At 48.7% G+C, this 21,567-nt stretch overlaps 1 protein-coding gene and 1 long non-coding RNA gene across 2 annotated transcripts in view; both read left to right on the plus strand.

The window, feature by feature from the left end:
* The window catches only part of LOC139230641 (E3 ubiquitin-protein ligase TRIM39-like), a 75,509-nt gene that overhangs the window by 38,454 nt on the left and 15,488 nt on the right, over positions 1-21,567 (plus strand). Inside the window, exons 10-12 of the mRNA XM_070862453.1 lie at positions 2,970-3,154; positions 3,230-3,285; positions 3,385-3,506. Coding sequence (XP_070718554.1) covers positions 2,970-3,154; positions 3,230-3,285; positions 3,385-3,506 — 363 coding nt within the window. The remainder of the gene's footprint in view (positions 1-2,969; positions 3,155-3,229; positions 3,286-3,384; positions 3,507-21,567) is intronic.
* LOC139229677 (uncharacterized) lies at positions 11,452-17,274 on the plus strand. The gene is made up of 2 exons (XR_011587781.1): positions 11,452-11,500; positions 15,803-17,274. It is a non-coding gene; the product is annotated as an uncharacterized lncRNA (long non-coding RNA).

Raw genomic sequence — 21,567 nt, forward strand, 5'->3', positions numbered from 1 at the left:
GCCAAGGTAGTGATTTACATAAACCCGGACGCCAGACCAGTACACCACAAGGCCAGAGCGGTGCCGTACGTGATGCGGGAAAAGATAGAAGGCGAATTGGACCGCCTGCTGAGGGAAGGCATCATCTCGCCAGTCGAATTCAGTGATTGGGCGAGCCCGATTGTGCCGGTGCTCAAGGCGGATGGGTCGGTCAGGATATGTGGCGATTACAAGGCCACCATTAATCGGGTGTCAGTCCAAGACCAGTACCCGCTACCGAGAGTGGAGGACCTCTTTGCAACGCTAACCGGTGGCAAACTTTTTTCAAAATTGGACCTGACCTCAGCTTACATGACCCAGGAGCTGGCGAGTGAGTCGAAGAAGCTGACCACCATCATGACACACAAGGGGTTGTTTGAGTACAACAGATGTCCGTTCGGGATTCACTCGGCCGCCGCGATCTTCCAACGAAATATGGAAAGCCTCCTCAAGTTGATTCCAGGGACGGTGGTTTTTCAGGACCACATCCTCATCACGGGTTACGATACTGAAGAACACCTCTACAACCTGGAGGAGGTGCTACGCAGACTGGACCAGGTAGGGCTGCGACTGAAAAAGGCGAAGTGTGTCTTCCTAGCTCCAGAGGTACAATTCCTGGGGATGAGGGTAGCAGCAGACGGGATCAGCCCTCCTGCGTCCAAGACGGAAGCGATCCAGAGAGCACCCAGACCCCGTAACACGACGGAGCTGCGTTCATTCCTAGGGCTCCTGAACTATTTTGGTAACTTTCTTCCCAAATTGAGCACCCTGCTAGAGCCACTACAGGTGCTCCTACGCAGAGGTCGCGAATGGGTCTGGGGGGACAGCCAGGAAAGGGCTTTTAATAGAGCACGCAATTTGTTATGTTCCAACAATCTGTTAACGCTATATGACCCATGTAAGAAACTTGTGTTAATGTGCGATGCGTCATCCTATGGTGTCGGGTATGTGTTGCAGCATGTCAATGCCAAGGGTCAGTTACAGCCAGTAGCTTATGCCTCCAGAAGTCTGTCCCAGGCAGAAAGGGGCTACGGGATGGTAGAAAAGGAGGTGCTCGCATGTGTACATGCGGTAAAGAAAATGCACCAGTACCTGTTTGGCAGGAAATTTGAGTTGGAGACAGATCACAAACCCCGAACATCCCTTTTGGCCGACAACAAGGCCATAAATGCAAACGCATCGGCCCGCATACAGAGGTGGGCACTTACGTTAGCCGCCTATGACTACACAATTCAGCACAGACCGAGCACCGAAAACTGCGCCGATGCACTCAGCAGGCTCCCACTAGCCACCACTAAGGGGGCTACCAAGCATGCTGCTGAGATGGTCATGGCTGTTGAAGCTTTCGGAAGCGAAGGCTCACCCGTGACAGCCCGTCAGATTGAAGTCTGGACAAATAGAGACCCGCTATTGTCTCTGGTCAAGAAATGTGTCCTGAATGGGGACTGGACAGCCACGTACAGGGCATGCCCTGAGAAATTTAAACCATTTCACAGGCGCAAGGATGAACTCTCGATTCAGGCCGATTGCCTACTGTGGGGAAACCGCGTAGTCATGCCCCAGATGGGCAGAGAGGTGTTCATCAGAGAACTCCACAATGAGCATCCGGGCATTGTCACGATGAAGGCAATTGCCAGGTCACACGTTTGGTGGCCAGGGAAAGACGCAGATCTGGAACTTTGTGTTTGTGGGTGCAATACATGTGCCCAGCTGGGCAATGCACCCAGGGAAGCCCCCCTTAGCCCCTGGCCATGGCCCGCCAAGCCTTGGTCACGCATCCATGTGGACTACGCAGGTCCTTTCATGGGGAAAATGTTTTTGGTTGTAGTAGACGCCTACTCCAAATGGATCGAGTATGACATTTTAAATTCAAGCACATCTTCTGCCATGGTAGAAAGTCTACGGGCAATGTTCGCCGCCTACGGTCTACCGGACATCTTGGTCAGCGACAATGGCCCATGCTTCACAAGCACTGAATTCCAGGACTTCATGGCAGGCAATGGAATTAACCATGTTAGAACGGCACCATTCAAGCCGGCCTCAAACAGCCAGGCAGAACGAGCAGTGCAGATAATCAAACAGGGGATGCTCAGAATCCAAGGGGGTTCCCTACAAAGGTGCTTATCACGCCTCCTGTTGGCCTATAGATCCTGACCACACTCGCTCACAGGGGTTCCACCCGCAGAGCTACTAATGAAAAGGACGCTCAAAACCCGGTTATCCCTTATACACCCCATCATGAAAGAAATTGTCAAGAGCAGGCGCCAGTCACAATATCACTACCATGACAGGAATGCGAGGGCGCGATGTATTGATGTAAATGATCCTGTTTTTGTCCTCAACTACGCTGCAGGGCCCAAATGGCTCGCAGGCACTGTGATTGCCAAAGAGAGAAATAGGATTCTGGTAGTTAAGCTTACCAATGGACAAATCTGCTGCAAACATGTGGATCAAACAAAAAGGAGGTTCAGCAACCCCATAGAAGAAGCAGAGGAAGAACACGATGTAGAGTTCACTCCACCACAGATGACCGAACACAGGAACCAAAGGGACGAGAGCCGAGTCACTGTGGGCAGTCCGGACAGGCCTGGCACCGCAAACAGCAGACACTCAGGCCAGCGCCAACAACCGGAGCCCCAACTCAGGCGCTCTACAAGGGAGCGTAAACCACCAGAGAGACTCAACCTGTGATCCCAATAAGACTTTGCGGAGGAGGTGATATCATGTATTCAACCAGCATTGTAACCCATGTATAAACTGACCTAAGTTGTACACTGTGAGGACATTGAACACTAGGTGGTGAACTTGTGGGAGACACTCCTAACCTAGACCTTCAGATATAAAAGGGGAAGCTCCACCCACTTCCTGCACTTGAGTGCTAAGGAATAAAGGACAGATCACAGACTGACATTCTCTCAAGTATGGGCCTCGTGTGCATTTACACTGTATAGCAAGGGACTTATCAAGGAAGAACTGAAGCTGTTTTGTGAAACTGACAAGAAACTGATCTGTGTGATCTGTAGAGATGCGCGGGAACACAGAGAGCATCGCGTCATGCCCATTAAAGAAGCTGTTGTATTTTACATGGTAAAAGGGAACAGATTGGATCACCTGATTACTTTATCACATTTTCATGGTCTAACAATTTAATTCTATGATTTTCTCTCCCAATCCCAGGAGCGGCTGAAATCTTCCTTAGATTCTCTCACAGAGAAGAAATCGGCGGCTCGAGAGACGGAATTAAAACAGAAACAGCAGATTTCCGGAGTTAGGGGAAGGTCTCCCTGAGCTGATTTTCTGGGATCTCGGTTAGTTTTGTTCCTTCTATCGCGGTACATTAATTATGTTTCACATTTCATTTGGTAGGAACAGTCGAGCAGTCTGCAGACCCGCATCACATCCCAGTTCACTAAAATGCACCAGATTCTCACTGAGAAAGAGCAGCGTTTAATCCGAGATCTCAGAGAACAAGAGGGGAAGAACATAAGAATATAAGAGCATAAGATTGTAGAAAGAATGGAGAAAAACCTTTGGGAAATTCAAGAGAATTCAAATTCTATTCAGGAGGAGCTCTCAAAGTTGCAGAAACAGATGGAACAAAAAGACGGACTGATATTTCTGAAGGTGAGGATTATATTGTGGGTCAGTTCAGTGAAACTTCACACAGTCACAAAATAACCGATGAGAATTAAAATAAATGCAACATTTGTTGAAAAATTCCAAACTGATTTAAACCGATTGTTTTGTCTATTCCGGGGCGGTTCTGCTATCGATGTGGAGATAAGCGTCTCTCACACTGTCTGCTGAATCCCAGAATGCCCAAAGCCTAACAACAAAAACGTACATTTATATAGCGCCTTTAACTGCGTCGAAAATCCCTAGCCACTTCACAGCAGTGTTATCAACAACATTTGACACCCAGCCATATGAGGAGATATCAGCGGAGTTGACCGAAAGATTTGTCAAAGAGATAGGTTTAAAGGAGCGTGTTCAAAGGTGGACCTAGAGAAGTAGAGAGGTGGCGAAGTTTAAGGAGGGAATTTCTGAGCTTAGGGCCTCGGCAACAGAAGGCACGGCCACCAGTGGTGGAGCGATTGAAATCGGGGACAGACAAGGAGGAGTTGGAGATTTCGGAGAGCTGTCGGTGATTACAGAGACAGGGTGGGGTGAGGCCACGGAGAGATTGGAAATCAAGGATGAGAATTTTAAAATCGAGGCATTACAGACCAGGAGCCAATGTGGATCAGTGAGCACAGGGTAATGGGTAAACGGGACTTGATGCGAGTTAGGACACCGGAAGTATAGCTTTGGATGAGCTCAAGTTCATCCTGACAGAAAACGTTACTATCTTGTGAAGATAAATGTGGGTAAGGGCGGGCACAGAAATAAACTCGAAACATATCTTCAGTGGTTAGATGTGACTGCAAATATTGTTTAACATTAGAACATAAGAAATAGGAGCAGGAATAGGCCATTCGGCCCCTCGAGCCCGCTCCACCATTTAATACGATCATGGCTGATCCGATCATGGAGTCAGCTCCACTTCCCTGCCCGCTCTCCATAACTCCTTATTTCCTTATCGGTTAAGGAGCTGTCCATTTCTGTCTTAAATTTATTCAATGACCTGGCTTCCACAGTTCTCTGAGGCAGCGAATTTCACAGATTTACAACCCTCTGAGAGAAGAAATTCCTCCTCATCTCAGTTTTAAATGAGCGGCCCCTTATTCTAAGATTATGCCCTCTAGTTCTAGTCTCCCCCATCAGTGGAAACATCCTCTCTGCATCCACCTTGTCAAGCCCCCTCATAATCTTATACATTTCGATAAGATCACCTCTCATTCTTCTGAATACCAATGAGTAGAGGCCCAACTCCTCAACCTTTCCTCATAAGTCAACGCCCCTCGTCTCCGGAATCCTCCTAGTGAACCTTCTCTGAACTGCCTCCAAAGCAAGTATATCCTTTCTTAAAAATGGAGAGCAAAACTGCACGCAGTATTCCAGGTGTGGCCCCACCAATACTCTATAACTGTCGCAGGACTTCTGTGTTTTTAATACTCCACCCCCCTTCGCAATAAAGGCCAAGATTCCATTGGCCTTCCTCCATTAAATTTGAGGGTAGAAGATGTGAGGCAGCCCAGGAGAGCATGACAATAATCAAGTCTAGCGGTAACAAAGGTATGGATGGGGGCTTCAGCAGCAGGTGGACTCAGGCTGGTGCGGGAGGAAATTTCTGCTCGTCCAATATTGGATATCATACAAACAGTGCGACAGATCAGAGGTATTGGAGGGTTCGAGGGAGGTGGTGGTGATGTAGAGGTGGGTTTCATCAGCGTACATGTGGAAACTGACCTTGTGTTTTCAGATGATGTCACCTGGGGCAGCATTAGATAAGAAGTAGGAGGGGGCCAAGGATAGATCCTTGGGGGCACAGGAAGAGAAGCCATTGCAGGTGACACCTGGATAGAAAGGAATTGAAGCAGCCGAGGGTACTGCCACACAACTGGCCGGAGGAGGAGAGGTGTTGGAGGGGGATGATGTGAACAGGTCGCAAAGGATGTCGAGGGATAATTTACCATGGTCGCAGTCACATAGGATGTCATTTGTGACTTTGATAAAAGGCTGTTTCAATGCTGTGGCAGGGCATGAAAGGACTCCCGGGAATGAGTTCCGTGATCATAAGAACATAAGAATTAGGAGCAGGTGTGGGCCATTCAGCCCCTCGAGCCTGCTCTGCCATTCAATGATATCATGGCTGATGTTCTGTCTCAACTCCACTTTCCTGCACGTTCCCCATATCCCTTGATTCCCTTAATATTAAAAAATCTATCGAACTCTGTCTTGAATATACTCAAATACTGAGCCTCCACAGCCCTCCTGGGTAGAGAATTCCAGAGATTCACCATTCTCTGCATGAAGAAATGCCTCCTCACCTTATTTCTAAATACCCCTTATTCTGAGAGTGTGACCCCTGGTTCTAGGCTCCCCAGCCAGAGGAAACAATCTCCCTGCATCTACCCTGTCAAGCCGTGTAAGAATGTTGTATGTTTCAATGAGATCACCTCTTATTCTTCTAAACTCCAGAGAATATAGGCCTAGCCTACTCAATCTCTCCTCATAGGACAATTGCACCATCCCAGGAATCAGTCTGGTGAACCTTCTCGATGGCAAGTATATTCTTCCTGAGGTAAGGAGACCAAAACTGTACACAATACTCCAGGTGCGGTATCACCAGGGCCCTATATAATTGGGGTAAGCCGGCCTTACTGTTACACTAAAATCCTCTTGTAATAAAGGCCAACATCATATTTGCTTTCTTAATTACTTTCTGTAGCTGCATGTTAACTGGCATGCGTGTACAAGGACACCCAGGTTGTTCTGAACACCAACACGTCCCAATCTCTCACCATTTTAAAAAGTATTCTGATTTTCTATCTTTCCTACCAAAGTGGATACATTTCTCCACATTATGGGCCCAAGTTTCGGGTGGAGTTGCTCCAATTTTCTTGGAGCAACTAGTTTAATTTGGAGTATCTTAGGAATCGCAATTCTCGGCACTTAGTTTGCTCCAGTTCTAGTGAGTTAGTTTAGGTTTGTTTTAGTTCAGGTATATTTTTTCAAAAGAGGGTGTGTCCAGCTACTTAGGCCTATTTTGCAAGTTTCGTCAGCGAAAACTTACTCCAAACTAACTTAGAATGGAGTAAGTGTCCACTTTTGTAAGTTCTGAAAAACCTTTACCGAGAGCAAATAACAAATAAAAAATAGAAGTCCGACCTTTATGTGTTTCTGTCAGCCTCTCTCTGTGTCTCTGTCCGTGTCTCTCTGTGTTTCTGACAGTGAGGTGTTGGGGGGGGGAGGGAGGGAGTGCGAGGGGGGAGGTGGAGGGGGAGGAGGAGGGAGGGAGGGAGGGGGGAGGCTGAAGGCTGAATGGGAGGCTTCAATCTGAATGGCATTTCCTTTGACGAGCAACGAAACATCTATATAGTCTTGTTCAGTCACGGTATTCTGCATATTAAAGAACGACTTTTCGTACGAGCATATATGAAGAAAACCTTTGGCAGTAGGAAATAACTGAACCATCAGGTCCATTTTCACACTGCGCCATCTGCCAGAAATTTATCTGGGTTCAAACTAGATTATTCCTGATGTGACCCAAAAGTAACTGTTTCCATGCCAGGTTTGAAGAAATATTTATCGCAAATGCAATTTATCCAACTTCCATTTCAGGAAATCGCCTGACAAACTTCCATAAACTGAAGTCGTACACAAATATCTCAATTTCCTCCAATGTAAACAGGCTGAGAAGCAAGGTTTCTGACTAATAGACACCTACAGGAGCGGAACTCACTGGGAATATAGGGGTCTCACTCTATCACCTGCACTCTGCAGTATACACACCCCAGGCTCGATGACCAACGGCATTGGATTCCCCCCCACAAAAAATGTGGATCCATGAATAATCTGGGTTAAGGAAGCCAGTTTCATTGAAGTAAAAATATAGTTAACCGGTTCAGTACAGTTCCACCAATATCCAATGGGTCTCTGCATTCCACTGTTAAGCCCAACACCTAGCCTTAAAAGTATAGGTCAGTACAAGGACACCATTTTGCAGCTTGTGTCTGCCTGCCTGCTCTTTTAGATATAATTCAAAGACAGACTGGGGGAAAAGTGCCCTGCTGAGCCATTGCTCATGCGCGCACGCTCCAACGCGCATGCGCAACGCTGCTGGCACTCAGAAGAACTCTGATCCCTAGCCCCTGCCAGCTGGGTTGAGCCGGCACGGCCCTAGCTCCGCGCCCCCACCCCCCCCACAGCTTTTGCTACGCCACGCCAAGGTTCCTGGAGTGGGGAGAATTATAAGGTTAGTTTTTAGCGCGCTTTTTAGTCTTAACAAGACGGCGCATTGCACGGAGGTGTGCCTTTTTCAACTCCACCAGTAACTTGGGCCCTTTATTCCATTTGCCATGATCTTGACACTTAGTTTGTAATTATTTCTGTGTTCCCCAATAGTTTAATATTCTCCTGGAACTCACATTGTAATTCAGATACAGTTCCATGTTGTGACTGTGTGGGTGTGTGTGGTACGGTGGGTGTGACAGTCACTGTCTGTGAATGGCACTGAAGTTGAGTTCCAGTATCTCACATTCATCAGCCTTTTCAAATATTGAAATTATAGAATCCTACAGCACAGACATTGGTCCCATCTTGCCTGTGTCTGCTCCTTTAAAGACTTATCTACTTAGTCCCGCCCCCCTGCTCTACCCCATAGACCTGTATTTTTTCCTTTACAGGTATATTTCTAGTTGCATTTTGAATGTTACTGTTGAATCAGCTTCCACCATAACAACAACAACTTCTATTTATACAGTGCCTTTAAAGAAGTAAAATATCCCACAGAAGTGTTATGAGACAAAACAGATAAATTTGACACGAGCCACGTAGGAAGAAATTGCGGCAGATGACCAAAAGCTCGGGCAAAGAGGGAGGTTTTAAGGAGCGGGTTGAAGGAGGAAAGTGAGGTGGAGAGGCGAGAGGTTTAGGGAGGGAGTTCCAGAGCTTGGGGCCCAGGCAGCTGAAGGCACAGCCACCGATTGTGGAGCGATTATAATGAGGGATGGTCAGGAGGGCAGAATTAGAGAAGTGCAGACATCTCGGGGGGTTGTGGAGCTGGAGGAGATTACAGAGATAGTTGAATCGCTGCCCCCTTTCGGTAAGTGCGTTCCATATCATCACAACCCATTGTAAAACAAATAAATCTCCCCTCCGATTGTTTCCCAATTATGTTAACCCTTTGTCTTTTGCCAGTGGAAACAGCTTTTCCTTAGTTACTCTATCAAAAGCCTTCATGATTTTGAACACCTCAATCAAATATCCCCTTAACCTTCTCTGCTCTAAGGAGAACAATCCCAGCTTATCTAGTCTCTCGACGGAACTGAAATCTTTCCTCCATAGTACCATTCTGGTGAATCTCTTTTGCACCCTCTCCAATTCTGGTCATCCTTCCAAAAGTGTAGAAATAATACTGCAGCTGAGGCCGAATCCGAGATTTATAAAGATTCAGAATAAGTGCCTTGTTTTGTTACTCTATAAATAAAGTTACTAAGCACAGGATCCCATATGTTTTTTGACAGTTTCATTCACTTGTCCTGTCACCTTAAAAGATTTGTGTATGTGATTCCCTAGGTGTCTTTGTTGTAACACATCCTATAAAATTGTACCATTCTGTTTATGTTGCCTCTCATCATTCTTCCTTCCAAAATGCAGCAGTTATCTGCGTTAAATCTCATCTGCCCATTCCACCAGTCTGTCTCTGTCCTCCCAATGGCTGCGACAACCTTTCTTCACAGTTTATACATTTCCAAATCTTCGGTCAGCTGCAAAAAGTGTAGCGTAACAAAATTTGCAGATGATACAAAGCGGGTTGTGTAGAGGACACAGAGAGGTTACAAAGAGATTTCGATAGGTTAAGCGAATGGGCTAAGGTTTAGCAGATGGAATACAATGTCAGAAAGTGTGAGGTCATCCACCTTGGGAAAAAACACAGTAAAAGGTGTGGATATCTGAACGGAATATATGGAATTAAGGACAGTAAAGTAAACGGGATATATGAAAATGTATAAGCCATGGAAGAATAGCTGGGAGAATGTCAGATTGCAAATAGTGCAACATCAGCATAGCTAACAGTCTTTCTCAAGGTTTCAAGTCACTAAATCCTGCCAATAACATCTAATTGTAACATGAAAGAAATCTGCAGAATTGCAAGGTCTCAGTTAATAGTCACACCACTAGATTGAAACATTTAGAGGCAATGCTTGAGCTTTCATAAAAAACATCTCATATAGATTGACTAATGAGTGGCTGAGTTAGACTGTCAATCCATTAGTATTTTGTTATCTGATTTCAAAACTGTATAACTGTTGACGCTTTACGATGTAACTTCACCTATCCGTAGGGAGTGTGTACGCTCTATCCAGAGAGTATATCTTCTGTCTGATAGGTCTTACTGGCCGGTAATAAAGACTGCTTTGTTCAAAGCACAAGAGGTATTCGATTCAGTAATTTTACTGAACCAGATTGAGGTAAAAGAATCCAGGAATTAACATTTGGTGTCAGAAGTGGGATCTCAACGGACGACTGACGAAAACTTGCGAATTAAGAGCCAGACTAGCCTTGGACGAGACGAGGGGAAAGTGGCCACTGGAGTGAGTATGATTTCAATACTGCTCCAGTTTCCCCCGGTTTCAAAAGTCTGAGGAAAGTGTGGCCACTCGCTGGTTCTCAGGTAGTGTCTGAACGAGATCCAGGACAATCTGGTGAATACCTTTCAAACTTAGAATAGGGATAGAGAGATAGGGAAATTGCGCGATGACGCAAACCAAGCGGCGACTTGGAAAGATAGGTTATAGTTAGAGCTAGATAGGGATAGATGATCAATCATGGATCCAAAAATTAATAGGAAAGAAAAGAGACTCTTGTGAATGTCTGTTTAAATGAGAAATGCTTCTGTGATTTTTACTGTAAAAAAAAAGCTGGGGAGTTGTGGTTTGTTTTATCTCAAACAGAATGAAAGTTTGTTTTAACCCTTCGTAGTGTTGTCCTGTATGTGGGAATTTTAAGAGTGTGAACCTTATTGAATTACGTATATTCGGATGATAAGTTATGGAGCCAGGAAATGCACAAAGGATAGGTTTGTTAAAAGAAAAAAATTACATGGTCCCGGTGGTTAAAAAAAAAGAAAAACTTGTTGAAAGAAAACATTCAGAGAAGGCACAGCAAAGCAAATGAGATGGATTCAAAAGGATTCCAAAAAAAAATTATATTAAATAACACGACCTTGAGGCTGGAACAATTGAGATAACGAAAAGCAGTCCACAGCCTACGTGCCAGACTTCTCTCTAGTTATGAAAAAAAATAACGTACTAAATGTTCTGAGATTTTAAATTATGAGAAAAATTCCACTGCAGTAAAAAAAAATAAAATCACTCCTGTCCAGTTGGCAGAAAAACTCCATTAAATTAGGGCTTTCATTGACTGATTGAATTTAAACTGCGCAGTAACGCGAAAGGATAGGGAAATTTGGAGACTGAAAGAAATTAATTGAGGCTCGTAAGACTTTAGAAAATTAGAAAATTAGGCTCACAGGGAATAAAATGGGGATTTAAATAGAAGATAGGTGTTCAACTCAGGTACGACGTCGACCTTGTATATCACTTGGCCCGTCTAGGCTCTGATTGAATTTAAAAAAAAACCCCCGCAGCAACTCGGAAGGTAGGGCCGACGCGAACGCGCAGCGGCGCAGACGCACAAACAACGCGAGACGCGCAGCGGCGCGAGCGTCCGGCCGAGAGGAGAAGGGCCGAAACGAACGCGCAGGAAAGCGAACGCGCAGTGACGTAGACGCGCAGTACGTAAACGCGCAGTGACGCCAACGCGTAGTGACGTAGAGGCGCAGCAACGCGAATCGCGAAAGTCAGTGCTAATGTCAGTAAGTCTTTGTAAGTCTTAAGTGTTTAGAGTTTTAAGTAAAGTTTTAAGTATTGAAATCGCGCGGCGACGCGGGTAAGTGTTAGAAGTCCTTGTTTATCTTTTAAAGTTTTAAGTATCTTAACTCGCGCGGCGACGCGAGCCACGGGTCGACGCGGATTGCGCGGCGACGTGAACTGCGAGGCGACGTGGTAGTTTAGTATCCTAAATCGCGCGGCGACGCGGGTCAGTGTTAGCATTAGTAAAGTTTGGTTATTTGGAGTTAGTTAAAGTCAGTGTTAGTTTCTGTAAAGTCTGTGTCTATTTTTAAGTTTGTTTAAATTGCACGACGACACGAACGCGTAGCGACACAGTAATACGAGGAGCAGCGTGAAAATGGGTAATCAGTTAGATAAAACCACGGATGCGGATAGTCCGCTACAAAAGCTATGTGAGGAATTCCCTGAAAGAGCTGAAGACTTTAGAAAGTTATCAGGAGCCCTGAATAAATTATTAGGGGATGACCAGTGGCCTCTAGGTGGCACTAGAAGCGTAGAGGTAGCAAAAAAAAAAGCACAGGGATTAATTTGGAGAAGGGGACGAGGAGAAGGGGCTAAAAATTTAATTGCAACCTGGCGACATTATTGTCAGAAATTAAAAGATGCATCACTTCTGTCAAGTTGGCAAACAAATGCTATTAAATTCGGACTTGCATTGACAGAGGGAACACATGTTAAAACTGTAGACGTCTTTAAAAAAAGAATGTGTGCACGAGAAACTTACTAAGAGATCCTCTGGGACCTCTGAGAAAGGTATTGATCAACTACGAGTTAAAATGGCTGGCATTGTGTTAACCGAGGCTGATGATGAAATTGATGAGTGGCCACTGACTCAGCGCCCAACGGCGCCTCCCGCACCCCCTGGCCTCTTGCTCCAGTCCTCTTCCCAACACCCTCCACCTTACACTTCGGCGAGAGGAGTTAGGAACAACCACATATCACCAAAGCAACTAACCCAAACTGACTCCTCATCCTCTGATAGCGATTCGGATCCCCAGTTCACAAGCAATATAGCCGAAAGAACTAGATCTCATATCTCGACATCACAGACAGTCCCGTAAATCTTCTAGTCAATCTACCAGTCCAAGTTGTGAAAAACATAGCAAACACCCCCGCCGATCGAGACGCAGAACTGTCAAGCAGTCAGACAGCTCTGAAACATCCTCCAGCCTAGAAATGATTTCCAAGATCCCAAAGTCCCGACACCAATTCCCTGTCAGACCAATGCCAAACCCTGATGCACAACAAGCTGCAGACCACCCCTCTATAGATGTCTGTGATCTTCAAACAACTATTTGATTGCTCACGCTATCCGGACAAATGGAAAGGGCAGTTAGATATTATTGGCAGGAAAAGAAAGGGGAGGGGGAGGTGCGCCCCCAACCCGAGTCAAGACTGAATACGTGACTAGAAGGGAAGAGCCGCCTCAGATGGAAGGACCAAAACCCGATCCAAGGGGATACCAGATGGAACCGCAGTATTGCGTGCCTGGTTGGGTGAATAAGCAGGGATACGGTTATATCGAACACCCAAATGGCCTGGGCCCTGCTAATTACGGACCACCCTACTGTCCCCGGCCTGGTATGGGAAAAGGTCGGGGCTGGGAAAGGAGAGATGGATGTTTTAATTGTGGGCAGGAAGGACATTGGATTAAAAATTGCCCCTACCATCAGCGTGGAAGAGGAAGAGGAGGGAAAGGAGGGGGGCAAGGGGGGAGAGGAGGATTTTACACTAACTTCTCCCAGAACAACCCCTTTGGTCACTTGTCCCCCAATTGACTACACAGCTTGATTGTACAGGGATCCTCCCCGGACGACGAACCAATGATATCGTTAAAAATTCTGAATGAATGGCAACCCTTTTTGATAGATACGGGAGCCTTCATGTCTTCTGTACAATCAAAGCTTAAACTCCCTGCCTCTACTGAAACACAGGAACTTTCGGGATTCCTGGGACAAATCTCGACATTCCCGGTGTCAGAATTAGTTAAAGTGGGTTACCAAGAAGAATTGATAGAACATCGATTTGTCATCACTACCAATCTGGACTGTAACTTGATGGCTAGAGACCTCCTCTGCAAATTCCAGTTGCATTTGGAGTGTGGAGATGATGGGATTATTGTAAAACAGGAAACCCTTAAGCGGCAGTATTATACCACTAGAACCCCTCAGTGGTGGTCTCTGGACCTGCCGCAGGCACCCTATCACGTGACCCTAGCATACGATCCCAGTGGAAAGAATCAGGACCTGCAGAACTTTTATCAGGATCACGAAGGGGAAATGAAGGGAATTCTATTAAGGGCTAGAGTGACTGGACTGGAAAGAGAGGCAGATTTTGTGGAAGTGGATAAGAATCTGTGGAAACAGCCCCTAACAATGGCACCGCATATTGCTCGTGAAGTATTAGCCCCTCACCATGCTAAAGATTTGGGAGTTATGGTACGCAAGGCCATAGATGAGGCTGACCCTACCAGCCGGGATGTGCAAATCGTAAAACATGGCCGAACAGTCCAATTTCATGGGGACCCCGAGAAGGTCTTAACGACTCTACAGCATCATACTGGCTCGGACATACCTGACTATGTGGATCCTCATGTGTGGGCAGAGAACCCCTCCCAAGTGGGTTATACTCCCATTGATCCGATTGAGATCCCAGTGCAGGGCAATGTGGACTGGCCCTCTATCCGACAGAACCCACTCAAATCACAGGCAATCCTAAACTGACCTTTCGGCACTGTACTGCAATTAATCCGGCCTGTATTCTTACTGAGCCACCCCAAGATGAGTAAGAACCCAGTCATGATTGCTTATCTTTAATTTAAGAGGCCACATCAGTCAGGGAAGATTTAGTTGATGTACCAATGGAAGATCCAGACTGTATTCTTACTGAGCCAACCCAAGATGAGGAAGAACCCAGTCATGATTGTTTATGTATGTTGACCGAAGTACTTCTATTAATCCAGAAGATACACGAATCTCAGGATACGCCATAGTAAACCAGGAGAATCAGGTCTTGGAATCTGCCGCTTTTGAAACCGCCTATTCTGCTCAACAAGCTGAACTATTCGCCCTCACCCGAGCCTGTATCTTGGCCAAAGATCTCAAAGTCAATATCTATACCGACTCTAGGTATGTCTTTGGGGTGGTCCATGATTTCGGACAATTATGGAAAAATAGGGGATTCCTAACCTCGCAAGGGAATGAGATATCTCATAAACAGTTAGTATCTGATTTGTTGCAAGCCCTCATGTTCCCCAAACGCATTGCCATTGTCAAATGTACCACCCATACTACCGGAAATTCTCTGGTTGATGTAGGGAATCGTTGTCCTGACCAAGAGGCCAAACAGGCCTCTCGTGACCAACAGATGGTAGTGCCCAAAATTATGAGTCAGACTAAAAATCCTGCGAAGGATAAGTTAGCCTCGGAAAAACCAATGCCAACCATCCAAGATGTTATAAAAGCACAGGAGGACGCTCCTGAAAAAGATAAACTGTTGTGGAAATATTATGCATGTACTTATGACAATGTTTCTAAACTCTGGACCACTCCCGCGGAACAGACTTGCATGTCTGACGAGTTGGCCTCATGGGTTATAGAATGTCTGCATTTTGCTACTCATTGTGGAGCAAGGGCAACAAGTGATACGCTTTTGGCTACTTGGGGGCACCCTAGACTCCAGGCGCTCACCCAGAAACCAATAGTCGTTGCCTGGTTGGCCAGCAACATAATCCAGGGAAGGGAGTCCCCTGTGATTGAGGTAAAACGCCCCTACCCGAAGGTCCCTTTGAGACATTTCAGTTGGACTACATTGAGTTGCAAAAAGTTCAGTGTTACAAATATGTGGTAGTAATAGTAGATGTGTTTGGCAGATGGATTGAAGCCTACCCTAACCTGGACAATAAGACTCAGACTGTTGTTAAGGTGTTAATGAGGGAAATTGTTCCTAGATATGAGATCTCAGCTAGACTGATGACCACCTATGTTCTTTCTCTGACTCAGGCTCTGCGACTAGTTCACAACCAGGTTCAAGATGCTCACCTCGACCTCCCAGTTTTACCCGAATTGTCCCTCGTGGCACCAGGGAAGTAAAGATTCGGAAGGGATTAGAGCCACAATGGGAGGGGCCTTTTTAGGTGTCACTCACTACCCCCCACTGCAGCCAAGGTTGAGGGGAAAAGTGCCTGGGTTCACCTGCATTACTGCAAGCCACACCCTCTAACAAACCTATTTTACTGGTTATTCTAACTCCTGTTTCTGTTCCAGACTTCCTCTTCTCCATAGCTGAACAAGGCCGTTGGCATCCTAAATTGGAACGTGGACCAGTTTGAACTTTTACCCGTAGTGATAGACAGCCAGCTACACCGACGGTGACCTGAGAAGAGAGACGGGAAAACTGAACTCTTTTAATCAGCAAAATAATTGGACTATTTATCTGAATCCTGAGCCATAAGATGAGACTGTGTCTGTATGCCACTGTCTGCATAATAGTGTTGATATATGACAGTTTTGGCGCACGGGAAGGAAGACAAAGGCGAGAGCTCCATGTAAACACCTTTTTGTATATATCTTACGTTTATGCGGAAAAAGGGCACTTCACTAGATGCTGGGTGTGTTCACATATCCCTATACATTCCAAAGGGGGAGTTCCTTTGCGCACCGTTCCACTGACCCTAACTGAGACTGTTAGATGGATTCAAAGAAACGATATTGGAACAGGTAGCTAACCGCACTGCTGAGGCTCTGGAGGGCATCACAGCTGAAATGGTAGCGATAAGGACCGTAGCATTACAAAACCGAATGGCCCTCGATTACCTGTTAGTTGAGAAAGGGGGAACGTGTGCCCTGATAGGATCTGAATGTTGCACTTACATTCCTGATAGTTCAGAAAACATAACCCACCTTGCCGATCACATAAGGAGGGAGGTGAAGAAGTTATCCACACCAGCAAAAGAACTTAGCAGGTTTGATTGGTTTCTGGGTGGATCTTGGAGATCCTATCTAATACATGGCGCAATTGTTCTCATCATAATAATTACCTGCTGTTTGATTGTTGGTTGCCTTAACCTCTGCTGTAAAGTAATGACAAGGTTAACAGACCCTCTTGTGGTCAAGGGTTCCCGGGTTATGATCCAACAAACTAGAGAACTACTCAACAATAATATGATTCTGGAAAGGGAGTGCGAACGGATGAATGCAATACTCCTAGAATGATTCTAAATGTTATCATAGAATGATAAAAGGAGGGATGTGGATATCTGAACGGAATATATGGAATTAAGGACAGTAAAGTAAACGGGATATATGAAAATGTATAAGCCATGGAAGAATAGCTGGGAGAATGTCAGATTGCAAATAGTGCAACATCAGCATAGCTAACTGTCTTTCTCAAGGTTTCAAGTCACTAAATCCTGCCAATAACATCTAATTGTAACATGAAAGAAATCTGCAGAATTGCAAGGTCTCAGTTAATAGTCACACCACTAGATTGAAACATTTAGAGGCAATGCTTGTGCTTTCATAAAAAACATCTCATATAGATTGACTAATGAGTGGCTGAGTTAGACTGTCAATCCATTTGTATTTTGTTATCTGATTTCAAAACTGTATAACTGTTGACGCTTTACGATGTAACTTCACCTATCCGTAGGGAGTGTGTACGCTCTATCCAGAGAGTATATCTTCTGTCTGATAGGTCTTACTGGCCGGTAATAAAGACTGCTTTGTTCAAAGCACAAGAGGTATTCGACTCAGTAATTTTACTGAACCAGATTGAGGTAAAAGAATCCAGGAATTAACAAAGGTTATATTATTTGAATGGGGAGAAATTACAACATGCTGCGGTGCAGAGGGACCTGGGGGGTCCTTCTCCATGAAACTCTTTTTGGGGAAAACAAAAACATTAAATCGTGGCCCCCCGATCTGGGGGACGCACCAAACATTTACAACGCCCATTTTTTGGATTTTTTTTTGTGTTTTTTTTAAAGTTTTTTTTTGGGCACTAAAATCATATTATTTTTTTCTCTAAGTACCCCCTATAAAAGGGGAGGGGGACACTAAAAAACACTGGCAATTAAAAACAAATTAAACTTTAAAACATAAAATCAAATTCAAATTTGGTTGCCGGGCGTGATGATGCACTCCAGTCCCTCCGGTGCCCACCTCTCGCAGAAGGCCGCGAGCGTACCGGTGGACACCGCGTGCTCCATCTCCAAGGACACCCTGGCGCGGATGTACGCGTGGAAGAGAGGCAGGCAGTCAGGTTGAACGACCCCCTCGACCGCCCGCTGCCTGGACCGGCTGATGGCACCCTTGGCCGTGCCCAGGGGCAGTCCTACGAGGAGGCCCTCGGACCTACCCGCTCCCCTCCGCACAGGAGCGTGGGACTGAAGTGCAGCCAGAATTTCAGGAGCAGCCCCTTTAAATAACAAAACAGGGGCTGCAACCTCGTGCACTCAATAAAAACATGGAACACGGACTCTTCCAGACCGCAGAAATTGCAGGCGGCCTGGGAGCCCGTGAACCGTCTTAAAAATTTATTGCACGGGACTGCTCCGTGCACCACCCTCCAGGCCAAGTCCCCGATAAATAGTGGGAGGACCCCCGCGTAGAGTGCCCTCCATCGGCGACCCCCGCCTCCTCCGGACGGGAAGATGGTACGCCATGGCGTGTCCGGATGGCAGGCGAGGATGGCAAAGTTGAGAGTGTGCAGGTGCAGCCCGTACAGGAAACCCCTCCGCGCGGAACTGAAAGGTACGGAAGGGATTTCCCCGAGGCGGCTCAAGTTGTGAGGCGCCGGCCCCCGAGGGAGGTTCCGGGGTTTGGCGCCGATGAGGAATTCCGTCCGGACGGGAGTCAGTTCGGACGGGATCTCCCCACGTGCTTGAGCCTCCTCGATGCGACTCGATGGCATCGGCCGCGCGGCGGACGTTGGCAGAATTTAGGCGCCGCGCCAGCGTGTCTGGCGCCATCCAGCCTGCTCCTCCGCCATCGAGCAGGTCCCTGACCCTGGTCACCTCACCAGCCACAGCCCTCTCGTCCGACCGCCACCCAAAACCTCGGTCGTGGATTCCCGAGCAGCGGCTCCTGCAGGACGGCCGCCACTCCAGCCGGTGGAGAGCTGCACTTGGTGGAGACTTTGTTCCAGACCCTGATGAGTTCCTTGTAAAAGACAGGCAGCTCCCGGAGGGCGGTCCTGACGCCCCCCACACTCACAAACAGGAGCTGCGTGTTGTAGTTGAGGCCGTGCTGCTGGCGGAAGAAATACATCGCCAGAGCACGCCACCTAGGAGGGGGCTCAACGTAAAGGTATCTCTGCAGGGTCTGAAGACGGAAAGTCGCGAGCTGGGCACTGACGCACACCAACGACAGACCGCCCTCCCTAAGCGGGAGACTCAAGACAGCGGCAGAGACCCAGTGCTTCCTGTTGTTCCAGAAGAAGTCCACCAGCTTCTTCTGTATCTTGGCGACAAACGCAGGGGGAGGGGTCAAAGTGACCAGCCGGTACCACAACATTGCGGCCACCAGCTGGTTTATGACTGGCGCTCGACCCCTGTAGGACAGCACTCGGAGCAGTCCTGTCCAACGCCCTAGGCGAGCGGCGACCTTGGCCTCCAGCTCCTGCCAGTTCGCCGGCCAGGCTTCCTCGTCGGGGCTAAGGAAGACTCCCAGATAGAGGAGATGGGTCGTGCTCCAGGCAAAAGGCCTGAGCTCCTCCGGCAGGGAGTCCACCCACCACTGACCCACCAGGAGTCCGAAACATTTTTCCCAGTTGATCCTGGCGGAGGACGCGGCCGAGTACATCTGGCACTCACGCATCCTCCGCAGGTCAGCGGGATCCTCTACCGCGAGGAGCACGTCATCGGCGTAAGCCGAGAGGACGACCTCCATGCCCGGCCCTTGCAGAGCCAGTCCCATCAACCTCGTCCGCAGGAGGCGCAGGAAAGGCTCCACGCAGACGGCATATAACTGGCCGGACATGGGGCATCCCTGGCGCACCCCTCTCCCAAAGCGAAGGGGCGCCGTCAAGGACCCGTTAACCTTAATCAGACACTCCGCGGCAGCGTAGAAAAGTCAGATCCCGGCGACGAAATGCGTCCCGAACCCGAAAGCGCGCAGAGTTCCGAGCAGATAGTCGTGATCCACCCTGTCGAACGCCTTCTCTTGATCGAGGGATAGGAAGGCGACAGACAGACCAGCCTCCTGGGAATAATGGATGAGGTCCCGGACCAGATGGATGTTATCGTGGATTGTCCGGCCCGGGACCGTGTAGGACTGGTCGGGGTGGATCATGTGGTCCAGCACGGCGCCAAGGCGAGCAGACATCGCCCTGGCGAAGATTTTGTAGTCCGTGCTGAGGAGGGAGACCGGGCGCCAGTTCTTAAGGAGGCGGAGATCGCCCTTCTTAGGCAGCAGGTCGATGACTGCCCTGCGCCAAGAGAGGGGCATCTCCCCGGTCGCCAGATTTTCCCCCAGGACCCGCGCGTAGTCGCCCCCCAGGACGTCCCAGAACGCCCTGTGGAACTCCACGGTCAGCCCGTCCAGCCCCGGGGCTTTTCCCCTCGAGAGCCGGGCGAGGGCGCCGGTCAGCTCCACCAGGCTTAGCGGAGCTTCCAGATTATCGGCGCCCTCCGGGCCGACCTTCGGCAGGTCCACCCACAAAACTCTACGTGCTTCCTCGCTGGACAGCTCCGGAGAGAACAGAGCCCCGTAATATTCACGGGCCCTGTTGTTGACGCCCTCCGGATCCGAGACGAGAGAGCCGTCGTTGGCCAGCAGCGTCAAGAGCTGCTTACGGACATTCTGTCTTTTTTCCAGCGAGTAGAAGAAGGGGGAGCCGCGGTCCAGATCCCGCAGGAACCGGATCCGCGACCTCACGAACGCGCCTCGGGACCCGACAAGCTGCAGGTCCTTCAGCGCGGCCTTCCTCTAGATCTTCTCCCGCGTCCCCCACTGAGTCCCCGTCCTCCCCCGGGATGTCGCCGCCAGCTGCCGGCCCGTCGACCGCACGAGGTACGGCAAACGGCCTGGCCGCTCCTTCTGGCCCTGGCTCTGCCCCGATCCCACCCCCAGGATCGTCGGCAGAGAAGTCCCCACTGGGCTCCTTTAAAAGTGGTGCTGAGTCGGGAAGCGACAGCGGAAGGGGGTCCTCCCCCACCCCAGGAGCCGGGGAACACGGAGAGACCTGGTCTAGGAAATTCTCCAGGTCCACCAAGTCCCTCAGCTCCAAAGTAGGGGGCGAGGGTTGTTGTTCTTCCCCTTCCCCGCCGCCACCCCCCGGCCCAGCGTGTAGAGTATCGTTAAAATTAATCATATTTTCAGTTTCTTCCGGGCCGAGCGACTCCCGGGGGAAGTTAGTTAATAGCTGGGCGGGCTCAGGTTCGGCCTTTTCGGCCCCGCCCGCCTCAGTCCCCGGGACGCTCGACCCGGCGGCTACGCATTCCTCCGCTGGCCCCACGTCCCCCACGACAGGCAGATCTTTCACGCCATCCCCGGGAGGCAGAGGCTGGGCAGCCTCGACTGCCTCACCCTCCCCGGGGACAGATTCCTCCCGCCTACGGCGCAATTTGGGGGCGCCGGTGGGGGACGCGGGACACGCGGCGGGCACCGACTCCTCCGCGGAGGGATGTTGTTCCCCCTCCGCCTCATTGGAGCGGTGCCTCCTTTTGTTCCTGGGGCGGAGCGGAGGCAGGGAGACCTCCATGTCTGCCGAGGCCTCCCGCTCCACTCCCCCCTTTTCCTTATCTTGCCCGCGCCCGAACCCCTCTGCGGTATTGGTAGAGTGCTTGGGCACGGGCTCAGGGCACCCCACGCTCGCCGGTGACGGGGTTGGGATGAGCGTGATAAACAAATTGTCTGGCGCACCGAGGGGACCCGCCTCCAGATGTTTCGCCTTCTTCCGCGCCTTCCTTCCGATCGGACGCTCTCCCTCCCCCCCCGCCGGAGGCCGTGAAAACAAAGGCCCCCCGACGATGCCCGCGCACCCACAGCTCCCGGCACGCGGATGCTACTAGGGGGAGGGGTGGTGGCGG

Source organism: Pristiophorus japonicus, chromosome 19, assembly GCF_044704955.1.
Source record: "Pristiophorus japonicus isolate sPriJap1 chromosome 19, sPriJap1.hap1, whole genome shotgun sequence".
Taxonomy (NCBI): Eukaryota; Metazoa; Chordata; class Chondrichthyes; family Pristiophoridae; genus Pristiophorus; species Pristiophorus japonicus.